Source organism: Amblyomma maculatum, chromosome 1, assembly GCF_055883805.1.
Source record: "Amblyomma maculatum isolate TAMU_Amacu chromosome 1, ASM5588380v1, whole genome shotgun sequence".
Taxonomy (NCBI): domain Eukaryota; kingdom Metazoa; phylum Arthropoda; class Arachnida; order Ixodida; family Ixodidae; genus Amblyomma; species Amblyomma maculatum.
Window position 1 is genome coordinate 29,134,797 of NC_139344.1, and position 19,624 is coordinate 29,154,420.

A 19,624-nucleotide genomic window follows, 5' to 3' on the forward strand; every position below is an offset into this window, starting at 1 on the left:
CTCGAGCCAAAGAGGACTGAGAAGAAACTTAACCAAATTTAAATTTTATTTACCAGTGCTTGTAACTGTAGCATACATTATAAAGTAGGTCACATTTAACACAACATTGATTTAAATACACGAGACAACTATCACAGAACATGAGAGGGCTTTTTTTCCCTGCTGCAAATACATATAAAAACTCCATGCGACTTTGGGTGGCTGCTGTGCACATATACTGAGTGTCTGTAAACAGAATCTGTACTCGCCTAGTTGTACTTGAAGATGGCCATGACAGCACCGGGTGCCAGCTTGTTAAAATAGATGCATTCAATTCAATCGTCACGTAGATCCACGTCCTGCACTTTTCATGGCAGGTACCTTCTTTGTTGTTACCTTTTCATAACGCAACAACCAAGATGTCACACAGGCATTTCGTCCCTTAGTGATATGATCAAGTGTAACAGACTAAGCTATGCCGAAACCACAAAACCTGATCTTGAGCGCGTTACAGTTTAACCCCATGTTTCCAATCTGAGCAACTCAGATTGCGACGCAAAAAGATGAGCTCACGAAAGAATCACAAAGAGGCAACATGTTTGACTGCTAAGTGGCTACCCCCCCGATCGGGTCTAAGATACTATGTTTATTTCACTGTGGCCTAGATCATCTACACTTTAACAAAAAGCTGCGCAGTGTTGATTTTTCTCAAACTTGTATCAGCCCTGAATCAGACAGTGTCCAGCTGCGAAACCAGCAGGCGGGGCGAGGCAAGACAGTCAACATGGCTGTCATCCAGGATGCCCCCTCTTGGCATAAACAAATGGGAATGTTTCCACCTGCAGCTCCTCACCAGGAGGAAGTCTACATGAGCAGACCGACGACCTTGCACACTGCAGCATGAACTACGTAAGTTCCACACGACAGACGCGGGGTTTGACTTGGTCGGAGCACGCCCACCCACAATAAGGAACAGAAGAGGGCCCACAGGTGGTCATCAAGGCCGGGCACGTCAAAAGCTGCGCGTGCCCGCTGTCAGGCCGCGCGAGCCATCACCGGTGCGCTCCATGCGACGCTCCACCACATTCGTGGGCACCTCCTTGCGGTCGTAGACCTGGCCAAGCCAGGCGAAGAAGTCGATGAACCATGTGGTAGTGTTGATGCGGCAGCCCAGCTCGCTGGTGCGGTAGTCGTAGGGAAACGTGTGGTGATAATTGTGGAAGCCTTCGCCGTGTGCCCCGACAATCGTCACCAGGTTCTGGCGCGGGCTGATGTACCGGTCGTAGGGCCGGTTGCCCCACATGTGGGCAGCGCTGTTCACCAGCCAAGTCATGTTGAGCGTGAAGCAGTAGCGCGTCAGGGAGCAGACCAAGAACGAGTGCCACAGCGACTCGCCCCAAAAGTACCATGGGATCACCGCAGGGATGACAAAGCAAATGGCCACCATCAGAGGCAGGTAATACCTGTGTGGAAGAACAACAGCGCCATAAGTTCTCTAAACCGCGCAGGGGATCATTTCGAGAACATTAACATCAGTTTCCAGACTACCGCATCAGCGGCGAAAGTGACTTCGACGATTTACATATTTATTTTTGTGCACAAGATAATCGCGCGTTAGAGGAGCAAAATGGTGGCGGAACTAAAACCAGTATACTTCACTGCAATGCACCTGCACACACACACACACACACACACACACACACACACACACAAAAAACAACAACAATGAACGCGTTTCGTACGTTTCGCTAGCAAGCTAGAATGCGCTGAATTACGAAAACAAATAATAAAAAGCACAAAAAGGTTTTCGTGCAGTCTCGCGTCGAAGAAAGGCTCTCACGTGAAGGAAAGATATTATAACATAGGAGAGGCACCGCCGTCAAAATTTTGAAGCTGGAAGTAAGGAATCCCATCATGCCAAACTGCCGCGCCCTAGCGCGATTGTGCATACGCCGTGAAGAATGACGAGCAGGCGAATTTGCTTTGCCCCCCCCCCCCCCATTTCTGCTAAAGGCAAGGAAGGGCTGGCGATCTAGATTTGCGCCATGACGCCGGCTGCTGGCATACGCGCCCGCAAAACGAAAACTCTACTATATCGGTCAGGAGAAACGAAGATGACGCGACGTTCAGCTGTTGTGTGCCTACGTTCCAGTCGAGCACGTCAGGAAAATAACCGGGCGTCACTTAACGCATGCAAGTCTGTGTGCTTTGCAAATCACACGGGCACAGTGTCCACGAGGTATTCATCTTGCTGCCCGCGCCTTCTTCGCGGTCCATTGTCCAGGTGGTGTCATGATTTTGAACGCACTGTCACGTGTACGCTGTATATAATAATAAAAAAAAAGAATGGCGTGGAACACTGATAGTAACGGCCGCACATTTACAGAGACGTGTAAAAAAAAAAGGGGGGGGGGGGGGTCAAAGCTGCGGCACCAAGCCTAATAGGCGAAAGCAGCCACAGGCTTCCGAAACCAAGGCCCTGCCCGAAATAATTGCGCAAAGATGACATGCCGAGTGCATTAAACGGGCCACGCTGACGGCTAACTGTGCCCAAAGGCTTCCAAAACTATGTAACGCCCGCAGAACATGACGGTTATATAAGGCAGCAAATTTCAAACCTTACTCCGCGACTTCTCTGGGTAAACGCAATGCAGGGGCGACTGCAACGAAGCTGCTTGCGTTTGTAGAGATATCCCAGACTTTTTCGAGAGAAACAACATGATTTACGAGACTCATCTTGCCATCAAGAGCGCAGAGCTGGAGAATGACTGGGGCCTCTCCTTCGTATACCTTCCTCCATCCAGAGGACAACTGTAAGCCCATCCAAAACTTATGGTTATGGCTAGAGCGTGACAAGTTATACAAGGTTACCTAACGCTTACGAAGCTCCTGCTTTTATGATCTGCAAGTATTGTAAAAGACTGCAAACCTTGCGAACTGCTCCAAAACACTTCGCGTTGTCCCTTTCTCTTTGTCTCCCTCCTTCATCCCGTCCTTCATGGCGCGGCCCACGTGGGCACTTACACCTCTTTTCTACTCGTGATCATCTCCCGCCATACGACCTAGACTCCGTCAACTAAATCGCGCTCAAATGCTGGGTGAAGAATACACGTACTTCTTTTGGAAGCGCACAACCGGATCGGCCATCAGATCACTCATGTCGATGGTGTTGCCCTTGCGGCGGATGTCGGGATGCTTGCGCACAAGCAGCCATCCCACGTGCGAGAAGAAGAAGCCCCGAGTAGCATCATGTGGGTCGGCGGTCGTCTCGGAAAACTTGTGGTGCATCCTGTGGTCTCTCGCCCACTCGTAGATGTCATTCTGAAATGAACCACAAAGTCCTGTCAGCTGCAAATAGATCAACGGTAACAGTGAACGACAGCAAAACAATGATATTGGAGGCGCTAATTTAGTTTCGGTCCTTGCACATAATACATGTTGCACGTTGTTTCTAGGTGATGTTGAAGATTGCTTCACAATGACAGCCCGGTGTAGACTCGAAAATATAGGGAACTATGCTCACTGGCTACTAGCATTGGCCAGCGCTAGCCCAATGACCAATCACTGAAAGTTGGCGCGGATGAAAAGTCTTACGACCCTGATCCCAGAATTCAGCACCGAGCGCGCCTTTCAGTCTCCAATAATGCAAGTATTCACTTTTAAGTAGTGCTACTGTAGCCTCTGTGGCACGGAGGCGTGGGCAAGTCTTCTTGTATACGTTCCCAGGGAGCATATGCAGGCACACACATATGCAGGAAGCTGGCTTTAATGGCATCCCTGGGCGAGAGTGACGAAGAAGAAGCGATTTGGAGTCTGCGGATTGTGGGCCTTTGTAACCAAAAGGTGGCATTAAACCTTTATTTCAGACGTTAACAAAAAAGGCATCCTACAATCGACTCACCACGACGCGGTGTTTTCACAGTATAGTCGATTCATATTCTAAACGCAATGAGAACAGCGCTAGAGCACACGGATGAAAGCAAAGGTACGGCTAGCGCTGCCAGACGAACGCCAGTGCTCGTCCTGTATGTGTTGCCTTCGTACGTGAGCTTTTGAGCCGCTGATTATGTCCTACCAACAAAGCCAGATTACCCTTCTGATATCAGAATGACCGCCTGAGTCTGCACGCGCACCAGCTTGCTTCAAAAGCACTGGCTTCACAAAGTCTTTGTTCATTGCGGACGAAAATTTAAGCCGGGTTGTTGGCCATCACGAGGCCTTTTGTCTGCCCTAATGAATCTGTGCCTGGCCAGAGCAATTAGACGCTTGAGTGGCGTACGCGAAAAAAAGAACAAGGTGGAATATACTGCACGAAACGAACAGCACAAAGGAATTATAAAATAGACATATCACACTCGTCCATTTCTCGTGCGTATTGTTGTTTTGACAAGGTGACGTTTCAGTCCCCGCATATTGACTATAGCCTCACAAAAAAACCTTCACTTAAAATTAAAAAAGATCGGGCGCTTTAAAGGACTTACACTTTCTTCGCTGGTTAAAACTCGCAGAACGCCGGTGTTTCCATCTTCCCGTGCGTCTAATCTTTAGGGAGGCGTTATTTTACTGCAGTGTGCCCCAACGAAATGGTCAGACGATAGTATGGTGCACTACACCAGACTGTTGAAGCTTGAATAGGAGCTCAATAGACGCTCATTGCAGCATCTGGAACCGGCCGGTTCTAGAAGTTCAGTGTAATGTAAGAACATTTCACCGACCCCAGAGCAACGGCGCAAGGCTTGCTTGCTAGGTGTTTTTTTTTTTTTTTGTCTGTAACCGTTCCAAAATATTTCTAACAGGTTAACTGCATGCTCTACTAGGTCATCTTTCTCGACAACAAAAATCGCGAAGAACATGCTCTTTCCTCACCTGGAATGCCATGGTCTGCAAGATCATCATCATGATGCGGTATGGCAACTTGGCCTTGTACGATCGGTGAGACCACAGGCGGTGGGATCCAGCCGTTATTCCGATACCAGAGAGCGTGTAGAGGATGTATGCTGAAAGAGGGACAAAGCAATAAATACAAGTCATTTCGTAGTTGCCCCAGAGTAATCCGTTCCGTAGAGCGATGGTCACTCCGTAGAAACAGCTACACTGAAAAAAAAAAAAAAAAAAAAAGAAAACAAAAAAAAAAAAAAACGAATGGGCTCCAACAATTCATACCGTCAGCCTGTGACGGTACGAGATTAACGGATGGCTTTCTGAGAGAAGGCTCCCGGAATTTAATAGTGCATTTCGATTCTCGTAGCAGACACTCTTAGTCGAGCTTGCTTCGTCTTTCGCCATGCCTTCCGGACACAGGGTGAACCCTGCGTCTGGCCGCTCTTTATCGATCGAAACGCTTTCCTTCCTCTCGCCGGAGAAAAAGAAAATAAAACCGTTAAGTGCTTGAAGGTCAGTGTTACTGCGTTGAAAGCGCATCGCGCCATCTTGCGACACCAAGCCATATGACTTAAGGCTCCAAGATGACCACATCCCTGCGGATGTCAACATCAAAGCATAACCCAACCGCAGGCCGTGAAGGTTTCACAGCTTTAGACGAAGCGAAGAGCATATGTCAAGGCTTTGGTCCGCGTAAGACGTCCATTCACCCAGTGTTCTAAATGCCGGTAAAACGCACGACGGTAAAACAAAATTACACTACAGTGAGACATGCGTAATTTTCCGCGGCCTGCAGCATTCTCCTAGCAAAACAAAAGGCCCTTCAGCTGAAGATCATATCGCCAGAATGCCAATGATTTTCGTTGTCAAATTACCGTAGAGCAGTCAAATCTCGAGGAGTCGCGCTTCTGAACAGCACTAGAATACGCTCTGTGAGCCAATAATTCCCCAGGGTACTATTTTATTCCACGCCGGTAGGCTGGAGAAGCGGAACCGGAAGTGAGAAAAACGAGAACAAAATAATGAGAAAATGGGGGCAGGATTCCTTCCTATTCGCGTATATTTGACGTCAGGCACTTATCAAATACTTCCGCACCGGTCGCGAAAAGAACACTTTTCTTTGGAATGAATCGCATTAGACGCACTCTGAGGTACGAAAGTGGTCCCGCCAGTGCCAGTGATTTCTTACGTTTCATCTTTGTGTTAATAGGAATAACGAGCGCTAGCCGCCTCCCCGGTGACCACGAAAAAGCGGAAGTAAAGCAACCGTCAACTTTACGATGCGCAGGGTTTCTTCGCAAAAAACAAAACAAAAAAAAAATCAAAAACAAAAACAGTCCAAATACGTCGTCACCTGGCATTTACAACATTCAGCATTAGCAAAGAGATATTAGCGACAATACGTATCTCACTGAACGTAAATATCAGCATCCTCATTGTGAAGCCAATGCAGCACCGGGAGTGTACCTTTACCACTTTTGAAAAAAAAAAAAAAAAAAAAAAAAAAAGCAGGCACTACTGTTCTCATGCGTGCACAAACAGAACGATTCTAAGTAAGGAAAAACTGGAGCCCACCGCGGTGACTCAGTGGCTTTGGCGACCGATCGGCGGCTGTTCTCTGGTCACGGGTTCGATTCCGGCCACGTGAGCAGTATTTCGATGGTGGCGGAATGCAAACTTGCATTTGCGCCATGTGATGTCAGCGCCCGAGAAATTACCCGAAGTGGTCTAAATTAAACCGCGCCTTCCACTACGGCGTCCCTCATATCCCGTGCCCAGCTATACGACGTTAAACCTCGCCATTGAAACTTGAAAGAAAAAAAAAAAACGACTCCTAAGCCTAACTGAATACTACGCTAGCGCAGCAATGCGCTTATGCTTTAGGTGCACAGTATTATACAACCCCCTCGCGCGCCTACAGAATGTGAACTTGAAGGTCCCGCACAGAGCCGACGGCCGCCCGCACTTTTAAGCGCACGTCAGGATTGTGAGTCCGCCTTTGTCGTCGCAAAGAACCCGGCGACCCACATGCCGTTGCCTCAGAATTCTACCCGCTTGACTTGCTAAATCGCGAGATATTGCGCGACAGCTAATTTCCCCGTACTGCAGCCGATGGTATCGTAGAGATTAATTCATCGAGGAAAACAGAGCGGTCAGCATGCCCCATATTCCGCAATGAACAGTTCCGTTCTCTACAAGACGACCTACCAAGCTCCTTTGGCACAAAAGCGGCCCCGGCTACCTTGCATGCTGTGGGGCACTGCAGGAACGCTGGACAGACTGCCACGAGGAGTGTGTGGTGTCCCGAAGCACGGCATTACGAAACAGTTGTCTTTCCGCTAGCTTCGTGGCCCGAATAACACCAGTGCGCCCGATGATAGTAAGTACATCACAGGGGACTCCTCTCATGATAGACAGGACGCCAGAGGCAGCGTGAAATCGTGCAGTTAGATTTGTCGATTGAGAATGCTGCTATTGTTCCAGCGTCAATACCGTGGAATCTAAAGCTACCAGGCTTCGAGATGAGACTGAACATTTCCAGAGAGCCTTTTTTTTTTTTTTTTAGAATTAAACTGCTTCTGCCTTGCCTTCTCACCGCATAAAGCTCACGAAGCCTGTATCTCTGTCACGTACTTAATCTTGCGCGCCTCCATTATTTCTTTGTTCAAGCAGCAGTAGAATGACATGAACTGCTTGCCTAAGTCGTACCTCCCAATCAGTGCTTCTAAGTTCAACAACACCGTGGAAAAAAATCCGCTAAAGCCCTACAATACCGCTCCTCATGTAGTAACATACCTAAATGGGTTTTGTTTGGTTTGTGGGGTTTAACGTCCCAAAGCGACTCAGGCTATCAGAGACGCCGTAGTGGAGGACTCCGGAAATTTCGAACATCTGGGGTTCTTTAACGTGCACTGATATCGCACAGCACACGGGCGCCTTGCGTTTCGCCTCCGTCGAAAAGCGGCCGCCGAGGTCGGGATTCGATCCCGCATCCTTGCGAACAGTAGCCGAGCGCCGTAACCACTGCGCCACACCGGCGGGATATACCCAAACGGGGCTTCATATCTTGCATTGACTAAACACATGCTGTCAGAGGCTACTTATTAAAGCATTTCAGGGTCGCGAGGAGACAGATGGCCTTGCTCCTGCTTACTCGGTAGGTAGGAGAGGTGGCTTAGGTATCGACTCCCTCCCCCACCTGAAGGCTCCACCCTTCAACCTTCGCTCTCTTCTATTTCACAGCTACAAGCGCGACCCTCCTCCTTGATTCAAGAGCCTGCGCGCGCAGGTGCGCAACCGAAACGATCACCGCACAAGGTGGTTGTTTTTAGCACATCCGATAACTCAATTCTGCGCATACATCAGCTTGAGACAAGGCGCGGCGTATCGCCGAATCGCGCGCGCACTTTTGGCAGTCAGTCCGACAGTGCCTGCCTTATCCGGAGACAAAAATCAGAATAGTGCAAGATAACGTACTATCCGCATAAATGTATCATAAGCCGTTCCTTACAACCTTTCCGAGGCCGCAGCGGTACGGGGCTCAATGACTTATATCCGACATCTGACATAATTCTACGCTGGCACTGTTCTAGGTCAGATAAGAATGGCCATAGGCAACGAAGATGTAATCCAAACAAGGTCTGGAAGTATATCAGTCAAGGTCTCCAGCGTTCAGGGAGGGGAATGACGGAGCGAGGAAAAAAATATAAAACGATGAAAACAGTGATCAGCTACGCGAAAAGATGGCCGTCCCACCTCTCATGCACTGTTGTTCTCTCTTCAGCCCATTTTTTGCATTTTATATAAAACGAAAAAAAAAAGAAAAAGAAGAGAGACGGTAGAGAGCTGCATCGAAACGATACGCTACCAAATTTCGTCAGGCGAGATTTTTCAACCCTTCATTCTGCATCTCACAGGAATCTTAAGCGCTTTCGAGGCGCGATAAACGTGTAAAGATTTCTTTTTTTTTTCTTCTTTTAAAGGTGTCGTAGTGCGCTAACGAATATGTGGCCACTACCACGACACTTTTCGTTCGCTGCGAAGGACACGGCCACCAGGCGGCGCGGACGAGAAAAGGCGACAACCCCTTCTGCCGGTAATGTGGGCACTGCGAGTCCGCGGAAGGCGGTAAAGCTTCCCGTTGCCGGCAGATGGCGATGACGCCGCCCTCGTTTAAACAGAGATCTGGGTCGATTTAGATTTAAAAAAACGGCCACAGTGAAGTCGAGCTGAAAAAGTTGAAAGAAAATAATAGCGGGACCAGGAACTGACCGAAAGTGACAAGGATTGGCAATCCCCAAGTGTAGCTTCCGGCAATTGCGATTCACCCGCGACTGCAGGGTAGTCAGTAAATGCATGCCCACCTAAGTGAGCGGCGTGCGCGAAACATCGCACGCACTATTCTATTATAGATACTAGATTTCGTTATAGTTCTATCCAACGGCTTTGGAGCGCCTCACGCATAGCTTGGACGGATCGTTAGAGGTGAGGCGGGCTCACGAAAGAGCATCGAGCAACCACTTCACATCCGCGATGAACAGCCTCGATGAGCGCCATAAATAGCACGTAGTAAGTACGCGCGCAATCTTTATCCTGTACAGGCTATCGCGCGCCGGCTCGCTATTCTGCTAGCTACGATGTTACAACAAATACATGTGCCCAGTGACTCATAGTAGTTCGCGGAGAGGTACAGACAGAAACAAACGCACTGGTTTGAGAGAAGAAATCGAGACTGCATGAACAGTGAGGAGGTGCCTTGATCAGGAATACATGGCCGGACCCAAGAGATGACGGTTAGTCGGTCGCCTTTTCATCGTCATCGCCTTGTCATCGCGAAACTTTAAACAACCCTCACGCTCTAGTACAAAGATGAGATGAAAAAAAAAAAAAAACGTGTATGCATTCACGCTAGGGCGTCCTACTCGTGTCTATGCGGTGGCATTTCATATTTGCACTAATGCTGGATCGCAAAGACTATTGAGGACTGACTTTCAGCGGACCCTTAAGTAAGCAGGTAAACTCTCTTAGGGGGCGTAACATGTGTCACAGCGTGCCGCATTGGTTGATTGCGCGTGCCAATGATTACACATGGTCATGGCCATACAGCACATAACTATGGCGGCACAATTTTGCGGCTGCCGCTGCTACAGTGGGGGACGTTTTCAAAGACAGCGCCTCCTCAAATTTGCGCTCCACATGGTCGCCGCTGCATGTCATCCCTAAGTTTAGACGAATATACTGATTGGAGAAATATTATGAGCGAAAACTACGACATGGAGTTCGAGGCTCGTCCGGGAAGAGGGCAATTCTTTACAATTTTTTTTTTCTTCACGCGAGGCTCCTGAACGCACAACAAAATTTCACTACACGGGTGTGTTTGCACAAAAACAGAAAAGAGAGATGAATTATAGACAGAATGAAAAAAAGAAACAAAAACTAATCAGCAAGTTACATGGGGGCGTAATGCATTGCGGTCATGCTTTGGAACGTATCACATAAAGTCGATCCATCCTATTACCCACAGTATCAAATGCATCGGTAATATTAGCCAAATTTCGTGGAACTTCTTCGCGGTTATACTACACCACTGCAATGTTAGACAGGCTCTTTCGTTTTTTTACGCACTCCCTGCCGCCGAACACGTACGTGGGATATTCAACACGACACCGCAAGTTAAGCAGCGAGAAGGACAATGGATGTTAGAGAAGAAGACACGCGGACGTTGAAGCCGACACGCGCGTCACCCTCGTCCATCCCCATTGTGTTTCGAGCAGCGTACGTGACGGCTAATATTTCTGTACAGAGGCACAAACGCACAAAGAAGAAAGCGCTGGACCAGTTCTAGTACACTGCGCTGCACAGGCACTGACTGGCCCGAAGGCCCAGAAATCCCCCGCGAATAGAAAGCAACGGAGACAAAGGCGACCGGACTGGCCCGTGATGCTGCGCAGCCAGCGATGCGCTGCAGCACGCGCGAGTGGCGAATGAACGAAAAATGTGCGCTCATTTCTTACCGGCGAGCACGGTCTTCCACTGCACGGCGAAAAATATCAGGTAGAAGCCGTAGAGGGAGACGAGGTGCAGGCTTCCCATGAGGATCACATTGCGCCAAACTATCTCCATCTTGTACGGCTTGGGGGCGGTCCGCTCCTCCGTCACAGTCTCCGTCACGGTCGACATGGTTTGTTTCTGCATGCGTTAAGGCGAATTCATTATTTCTCTCCGAACAAGCGCAGGGATGGGGAACACTAAGCAACCCCTGCCTACAGACCATAGCCGCGGCGACGGGTGCGTTAATCGAACTTTTCGCTCTGCAACTACTTGCGTCATGAAACGGCGCTCGGAGCTTACTCGCCCAAATGCCCCGGAATATCGAAGCAGGGCATGCTAAAGTCATATAAACGAGACAAACTCGCTCCCGACAAGACGGCTGCTAAGACGCCGCGAAAGAATACTGGATAGCCAGTATGCAGCTTCCGTTCATGCTCTAATGGACTTGCGGGAAAGCCCACATTCTGACCACTGGAAAAATGCCGGTCAGGCTCGAGGTGGTGCTAAAATATCACATAGTAAACTTCATCATCGGTGTTCGAAAGGGGATATCTGGGAGAAACAATTGAGATTGTCAAACGCGCGAAAAGGTGGCTTAAGTCAGTTTTCAAAACTTGAAAAAATAAAAAAAAAAAGGACAAAAGCTCAAGCGTCCTTTGCAGATGGAAACCAATTCGGAAGAGTAAATTGCATCAGCCTAACTGTAGGACGCAGGCTGATAAAAGAAAATAAAATTTTAGCGTGTGACTGTCCAGCACAGAAGTGCAGGCCAGATCCGCCGAAAATGAGCTAAGTCCAACACCGGGAAAAGAGAAATTGCCGAGATGCGGGCTAAGTGGCCACGACCACACCAGCACATGCATTGAAACTCGTAGGTCTGGCCGCCACGTCCGCTCAAGCTACCAGCCGCGCCGACACGCTCGTTTCACTTAAGCACCAAGAGGAGAGCACTCGCCTGTGGTTAATCCAGCCGCGCAGAGTATCCAATGTGACGGCTGCCAACGTGCTGCCACTGCAGTTATAAGAGGAGACGTGCGTCGCTGCTGTCGGGAATTCAGAGAGAGCGGATAAAAATCACGCGTTCGCAGAGACCGGCAGCGCCGGCGGCGCCGGCTGAAGGAAGCCGGCTGTCACGTGATGTCACAATTCTCCCCGTGGATTGGCTGCGCTGCGCCGGAAGCAACGTGGCCCCCCCTCGCCGTCTCCTGGCGGGTGAGCACACAGAGAGCAGCAAGCGACGTAGAGCAGACGACGTCGATCGTCTGCTCGTGTTCGGCGGTCAGAACACAATAAATGCCGCCCGCTATGGGCGTCTAAGTGACTCTAGCCTTCCGAAGGTACCCGGATCAGTTATAGCGACCGAACATAGCGTACTTTTCAAATCTAGCCTCAGGCAAGAAGCCACTGCGAACATCGGCTGGCGGTAAAGTGTGGCGTGATGTCTGTGGCGTGAGCAGATCAGATGATGCTCCTTCTCTCCACTGCGTTCTCGCCCCCGCCGTGCTCGCTCGCTTTCTCCACGCTTCGCCACTCCGGGCTCTGAGGGAAAGGCAGGCAAGGCGGTTGAGGAGCGCCGCTTTTGAAAAGACGGCGACGTCGGTCTAGGCGTGCGTGTAATGGGTGCTCGCGATGTCTTCGCGATGTGGAGGGCAGGTCTGCAAATTTGAATTTCCGCGTGTCGTCAAAATAAACGCATTCACTACCGAGTTTCTCAGACAAACGGAGGTTCTAAAAGCGGCACAAGTGTGTTTAAATAATTATATATTTTTTATTCTACGAGGCGACACTGAGAAGACAGGAATAAAAAAAGAAAAAGCTTTCTATAGGTAAGTGGAACCCCTGTCGGCGTGAGGTGCTTGCATGCTGGGTCAGAAGAATTCGCTGTAGGAATAACAATAAAGCAAAATAAAGAAAAGAAAGCGAAGAAAAGGAAAAAACTGCGAACGTGGTAAGGTGAGGGGAAAAGCAACGTCGCTTCTGGTGGGGAAAATTTGAGACACTAAATTTCGGAAGAAGGGCATTGCCACCACGATACGCAAACAAAAAGACAACGACGGGTGTAGCTTTAATGGGTTAGTCCAGGAATTAACAACCTGTGTTCTAGCTGCGTGGACAAGCTTCTCTGTTTTGTGTTGAATATGGTTTTTGTAAAAGTGAACACGCTGGGCATTCCCTCGGAACGTGTCGGGGTATACCAAGTTCTATTAACGTTGGGGTATACAACCCAGTCATGGTTGACTTCAGCAGATCGTGGCTTGCCCAGGGTGAGAAGAAACAGCAAATATTTGTGCATCTAAAAGCTCTCCGACAGTCAATGGTTGTTATGCGTGTAGAGACTTAGTTTGCCTTCGGCTTTGAAACGAATAAATATAGGTCGCGCTTGTCATGATAGCAATGACATACGAGTTGAGGTTCGAAATTTCACAGAGTTTAGAAGTGAATTTTGAGGAACGAGTCTTGTTTTTACAAGTCTGAGAGTGATGTTTGTGTATCATTTTGAAAGAATAATCGCTTCACGATGCTTTTCTAGCTAAACATGATTACAATAAATTTGAACAAATGTGGAGCCACGCGATGAGATTGTGACTGTTTCGAAAAAGAAAAAAAAAAAAAAACACGATTCCTGTTGTAACATGTACGCTGTGGTATTAGTCCTCACACAGTGAATTTCCGAGCTTCAACAGCACCTTCACAATGAAGATCAATTTAGGACCATTACGTTTTATTGGTTCCCGCGATTCCAAAGCATGAACTTCGACCGCCCATATGAGGAACACATTGGACGCCCTCGGTCATCAACCAGTGATGCAAGCATTGCCGTTGAGAAATTAATGAGAAGAATAACCTCATAAAATTGGGGAAAACGATTGTCGACACTCTCAATATTTACAAAACTTCCGACTTGCGCATTCAGCATTAACAAAACTCGCGTAACACAAGAAACCACTGGCATCTAACTTGGTTTCTCTGGAAAACGTCATGGATCCAACAGGAACTCACTGAAGCTACCGAATACTTCCACAACTCGCCCCTTGTGCCATTCGCAAGCTCCCAGTCCATGAAAAGCGGTTTTATTCGAGAAATTAGGATTCCTGACTGGAAGAGTGAATAGCAAAGCATTGAAAAGACTAGTTGGGAATCCTGACACGAACAATAAATCTACCACATGAAGAAGGAGGGGGGGGGGGGGGGGGGGGAGACGGTGCTTAGTTGTCGTGGTCGTTGATAAGTAAAGAATGAGTTATGAGGGACACCTAAGGCCACCCTTTAATGGTATGACTCGACGGTGTAAATGGCTTCCGTCGGTGGTTATACTTTTCCGGTTCTTCGTGTGCGCACAAGTCCGCTTAATTTCTGCCTCCATTATCTCGCATTATCATACAGTCGTAAGATACCCAGTTATGTATATGAGCACACGGCATAGATATAAAGCCCCGCTTCAACAAAGTACCGCGAACTTAACATCTGCGGAGCGTAAGGGTGGATAGAGTTCCCGTGGGTTGATTTCCATCACACCCTCCCTTTTCAAACCAGCTACCCGAGTTGGCTGCCAACTCGATGTCGCGGGGTGTCATGACGTCATGAAACCCGCACCCATTAATCAATGGCCCGGTCATGTCAACTGCTAGCCACCGCCTGCCAGATGCATTCTCGAGAACGCCGACGGCACCACCCGATTTACTAAAGAACGGAGTCCTTGAGTCTATAGCGGAAAAAAATAAATGGCCGCAGATCATACTCATCGCGAGGTATACTCAAAGGGCCGGGCAATGTATGTATGCTGAGTGTTATGACGGAAATAAAGAAGAAAGACAAGAGAATGCCATCGCTAAACAAAAAAATATTAGGATGAAACGACGTCCGTTAATACTAAGGGATTGCCCCGTTCTCCAACATGGCTCATGAATAACGAACTCCAAGAGTTCTGCAGCTCCATTTCACTTTTTTTTTTCTTTTATTTGGCGAGTGATTTCTATTTTTTTTTTCTATGTGGTGTAGACCACACGGACACCAAACTCTGAAAGGTCGGCGATCACAGGATAAAAAACGAGGCTATGAGAGTAGGAGACTGACGGTCAAAGTGAGGAACGAACAGAAAAGAAAGACAGAACACCGAACAAATGACAGCTCATATTCTCGGGCTTTGCCCGATGCGTGAGCGAACTTGTGCAGAGAAGCTCACATCGTTCTCAATTGTTTCTCTCTCTGTGGACCATTATCTTTTTATCTGCAAGAAAACCATCACAAAAGAATGAGAGGACGAAGAAAAGGGAGAAACAGAGAAGGAACCCAGACGTCGTCACTCTGCAGGGCTCTGATTTTTCAGTACGGTCATAAAATATATAGGATGACTTTCCAAGTTGCACGCACGGGGCTTACAGTCTGGTACAAAAAAAAGAAAAAAAAAAGGTGTATTGGTTGGTCAGCGGACAAACGCACCATTCAAACAAGGGCGCATGGCGCGTCACTCTCAGGTGCGGTGTATATACGGTGTCACGCTCGTAAGCGTTGATCCATATACACGTAAAGGCTCAGGTAGAACAGACTCGTGCCAGAAACATCAGCCAAAACCTAGTTGTATATAGTTTGCTCTATTTTGCGACGGAAAGGGGACACAGTTGGGGTAGATGGAGATAAATAAAAGGCGACCAAACAAAGCGACACGGCAGAAGGCACAGACGCACTCGCAACAGGAATAAGTAACAAAGAATCCCTTTCTTATTGAAAAAACAAAAAGAAACTTACATAGTTAAGAGAAACAGATGATCAGACGATTAGGCAGTTTGACTTAATGCGATAGTGGTTAGAGATTGCAGTTCGCTGATATGCTGATGACCTCATATATAGCGCTACGCGAAAGAGTTCTCCGCCAAGAATACACAGCGCAACGCAGGTTTCACGCGCTCGTTGTGAAAAGGCGCCAAGGTGATTTTCTGATTTTGAAGCAAATCAACCTCGATTAGTGAAGCACGAAAATGGTACCGTGCGGGGGGAACACCGCGAAGGAAACTACCCATGGTAATCGAAACGTACACAGCTATAGATTTGCCCTTTGTTCGTCGTTGTTACAGGATGGCGAATTCGAACCAGTTCCCTCAGCTTTTCATCCTCGTATTTAACTCCGACACTCATACACGAACTCAATTAAACATAGCTGCGCATACCGGCCACGTGTATCGAGCGTCATGTGAGCGCAAGTTTTCGCTTTTGTTTCAGTTTGCTGCTTCGCCTGCAGGGGCTTTATTATAACGCCATAAGTTTCTCTGTTTCCGTTTTCTTTTTCGTCCTTGCAACGTCGCCGGCTTGACAAGCGGAGGAAGCAGCGGCTCCTGTATAATGCGGCTTAGCAAGAATGTCTTATTAGCAGCTGAGATCAAACAAAAAAAAAAAAAAAGTCCTCGTCGATTGCCGTGACTGGTCGGTAATTGAATGGTTGTATATTGCAATGAAAAGACAGGACTAACACCAAAAATCGCAAATTGTCAGGACTCCTTCGCAGCTCCTCTTCCACGTGACGATGCCTTTAGTTTATTATCGTCTTAAGAATATTTCTTTGGGATGTTATTTGGATGCAAAAACGGAAAGTTGGCAGATCTGGAGTCTAATGCGATTTGAAGGTGATCCCTTTATAGGCTAACCTACTTTAATAACAAGCTTCAAGTGCAGTTTAGTTTACAAGAGCGTAGCAAAAAATAAGTTAGGTTAGCTAGTCTGAGGGATTGCTCTATCGTACAGCGTCATGTTTGTCGCTGACTAAACGACCGTTATGCCAGGAAAAAAAAAAAATGGATCGTCTCGCCGGAAGGAAAGTGGCCCCATTAAAATTGCGCTGCGTTGCATTTTACGCTGTTGCAACGTTGACAAGTTGTTTGAAAGCTGTCTCTAAAGCGTCGATGAAACGCTCGCTGAGAAAGACTTCGTTCATTTCGCATGTTTTTCAAAAGTTGCGGGCCACAACGACCTCATGTGTTCCAGCTAAAGTCCCTAGATAACGGATCTAGGGACTTTAGTTCCAGCTAGCCGCTGTCGCTATATGAGCTCGAAATGTCACACCCCCGTCGGTTTTTTCGTGTTTCCCTGCTTAAAGGGCTAGCTCGGATTTATCTCGCGCAGCCTCTTCCTCCTCTACCGCCTGCAGATCTAGCTCGAAGAAAGCACTAGGCAGTGCGGCATGCCGTCGCGTATCTCAAACAGGGATAATGTGCTAACGTCCATCCAGCCTCCCCGGACAGCAGCGGGCCGCGTTATACCCCAGGATTTCGCAAACTGCCGTCTCTGAGGACGAACGCTGACCCGCTGCCGCTGCAGCCGCATTGCACACACTCTGTTCACCGTTACCGGGGCTAGGGTGCCAAGGCCGAACGGTGCGCGCGCGCCCCGTTCACTCAATGAGTGTGCCGCCGTTCCACGAGAAGCAGCCCAGCCCGAACGATGAGAGCGGAGGAGAGCGACCTCCGATCTCTCGGCGTTGTTGACATTTGGGCAGCATTGTTAGTTTGTCCAGCTGCGCTGCGCATTACGTGCCCGCCCTCGTTGCAGCGCAATTGGGTGCCGATACTTCCTCCGTTCTGGCGTTCATGCCCCAGGCGTAGCCGGCTAACGCGGCGATTCCTGAACACTCAGCAACATTTCGAGTTTACTACGCGGGGTCATACACACGCGTGAACATCGCGCGTTTCCCATCCCTGACCTCCCTTGCTCTTAATGTTGTACTTTAAGCCCATGCTGAGCGCACCCTTCCTTTTTGTAAAGAAACATTTTTCACATGGCGTGTGAGCAACAGCTGTATAATATACAGCGCGCATTTGTCCGATTTATAGTCGTTTTAATTCGGGCGACGTTGTGTTTCGCTCCCTTCGCCTGTTCTCATCTTCTTCTACGATTGCCTTTCGTCCCCTGCTTCTTTTGCCCCCGGCGCTGTCGACTATCGCGTATTGAATGGTGTCACATATGCGTGGAGACAGTTCGTCTCTCATAAGTAGACTCTCTTTGCGTGGCCAGCGTGGCGCCGCACGTGCGTGCTCACCCCGAGGATTCATTCTAATAAATGTTCGCTCTTGCGTGTAATGTGAGAGCTATTGAGAGAGAAATGTTGCACAAATCGAGAGTCACCCGTGACGCCATGGAGATGTGGCAGCTCTAACGATAGCTGGGACTTTCGTTGTGTAGGTAAAAGCCGGAACCGTCCGTATTCACTGTGCCGCACTTTGGTTTCGAGAGCAATTCGCGATATTCCTGCAAGTTTTGGGGTAGTTGGCTGCGCCGCGCAGCGTAAGAAAGAAAGCGGCATCAATTTCCACATGTTTCTTGCAGTCGGATAGAGATAAAAGCGACGCGAAGCGGCTGCGGAGCGCGAACACCTTTTCGGCCGCAGATCGTCTTCGCAGCTATAGCGTTGCAATAATAATAATTGGTTCACAGGAAGGGAAAGTCGCGGTATCTGTCCCACTTGCTCGGTGGGCACCTGAACCGCGCCGTAAGGGAATGGAGGAAGGTGGGAGTGAAAGTGGAAAGAGAGAAAGGTGAGCCGTAGTGGAGGGCTACGGAGTAATTTCGACCACCTGAGGGTCTTTAACGTGCGCTGACATCGCACAGCACACCGACGCCAATTTGTTTCGCATCCATCGAAACGCAGCCGCCGCGGTCGGGATCGAACCCGGGAACTCCGGCACAGTAGTCGGGCGTCTTACCACTGCACCACCGCGGCGGGGTCGTTGCACTTCTGCATAGAAACTTGATCAGCTCGTTTCTTAATCATCATGATTTATTTTTGGTAGTGAGACGAAATAAGCAAGCACAAACGTCTAAGCTTGTTCACGTTTTGTCGTGCTTTCAGCATGAGAAGTTCAGATGCGATATTACTAAGTTTAGATGAAATATTTATTAGATGCGATATCAACAATCTTAAGTAGACTGAAGGGGAGCTGCTGTCAGATCCTGTACACCCGCTCTAGTCAGAGTGCCTGTCCATGCAGAAATGAAGAATACAAACGCTGCTACCAGTCATCCTGAGTGGTTACATCGAGCCGCTAAGGGAGATGCCGCCGAAACAGCACGTACCGGACTTGGGAAGTAACGGGACGCGTAGATTTTTCTCCAATTCCTCTTTCGCGAGCTTCAACAAGTGGATCTTTCAACATCGGCTTTGAAAGCGTGTAAATTTCGCTAGGATCTCGACGAAGTCATGCAGTGTTATTTAATATCGAAATTTTCTTACTGAAGGTCGTTCAAAGGAGGACACACGAAATATCACGCAAAACGCCACGGTCTGAAGTGGAATATGCATGGTATAAGGGGCTTAACGTCCCAAAGCGAAATCGGCTATGCGGGGTGCAAAATAAGCAGAATATAATCAAACAGACTAAGGCGCTTACTTGAAAACACCTTTTATAGTACGATATTAAATAGACAACTCATGAGAGGAAGTGTATTTTTTGCTAGTAGCTCTAAAAACCCATCTATATTCATTTGTGCGACTCTGCTAAAGCTGAAAGAGCAAAATAAGAGCCTTCTTGGGGACATCCTTGTATGCATTAACTGGGAAGTGTTCGACTGCTGCTTCAAGCGTCTGTTTCATGAAGCAAAATAAAGCAAGAATTAAGTTGGTAGCGCACTCGGTGAAGTTACAAGCAGAGAGAGAGAGAGAGAGACCATATTTTTCTTATTCAAAGTATGATTTCAGTTTAAAACACCCATTTATTTTTTCAGTGTG

General features: G+C 48.3%; 1 protein-coding gene across 1 annotated transcript; it reads right to left on the bottom strand.

Moving 5' to 3' along the window:
• Positions 1 to 28: 28 nt before the first annotated feature.
• Positions 29 to 12,018, bottom strand: LOC146202010 (acyl-CoA Delta-9 desaturase-like). The gene is made up of 5 exons (XM_084587907.1): positions 11,867 to 12,018; positions 10,875 to 11,049; positions 4,846 to 4,976; positions 3,095 to 3,300; positions 29 to 1,442 (listed from the first exon to the last, which is right to left on the bottom strand). Exons 2-5 carry the CDS (start codon positions 11,038 to 11,040, stop codon positions 992 to 994), a joined length of 954 nt encoding a protein of 317 aa, XP_084444033.1. The 5' UTR covers positions 11,041 to 11,049; positions 11,867 to 12,018; the 3' UTR covers positions 29 to 991.
• Between the last annotated feature and the right edge of the window lie 7,606 nt (positions 12,019 to 19,624).

Excerpts from the sequence above, each read along its gene's own strand:
- LOC146202010 (XM_084587907.1), bottom strand. The coding sequence starts at position 11,040 with ATGTCGACCGTGACGGAGACTGTGACGGAGGAGCGGACCGCCCCCAAG. Across the intron at positions 3,301-4,845 it reads TGCAGACCATGGCATTCCAG|AATGACATCTACGAGTGGGC; the intron begins GTGAGGAAAGAG and ends GGTTCATTTCAG. Across the intron at positions 1,443-3,094 it reads GTTGTGCGCTTCCAAAAGAA|GTATTACCTGCCTCTGATGG; the intron begins GTACGTGTATTC and ends TCTTCCACACAG.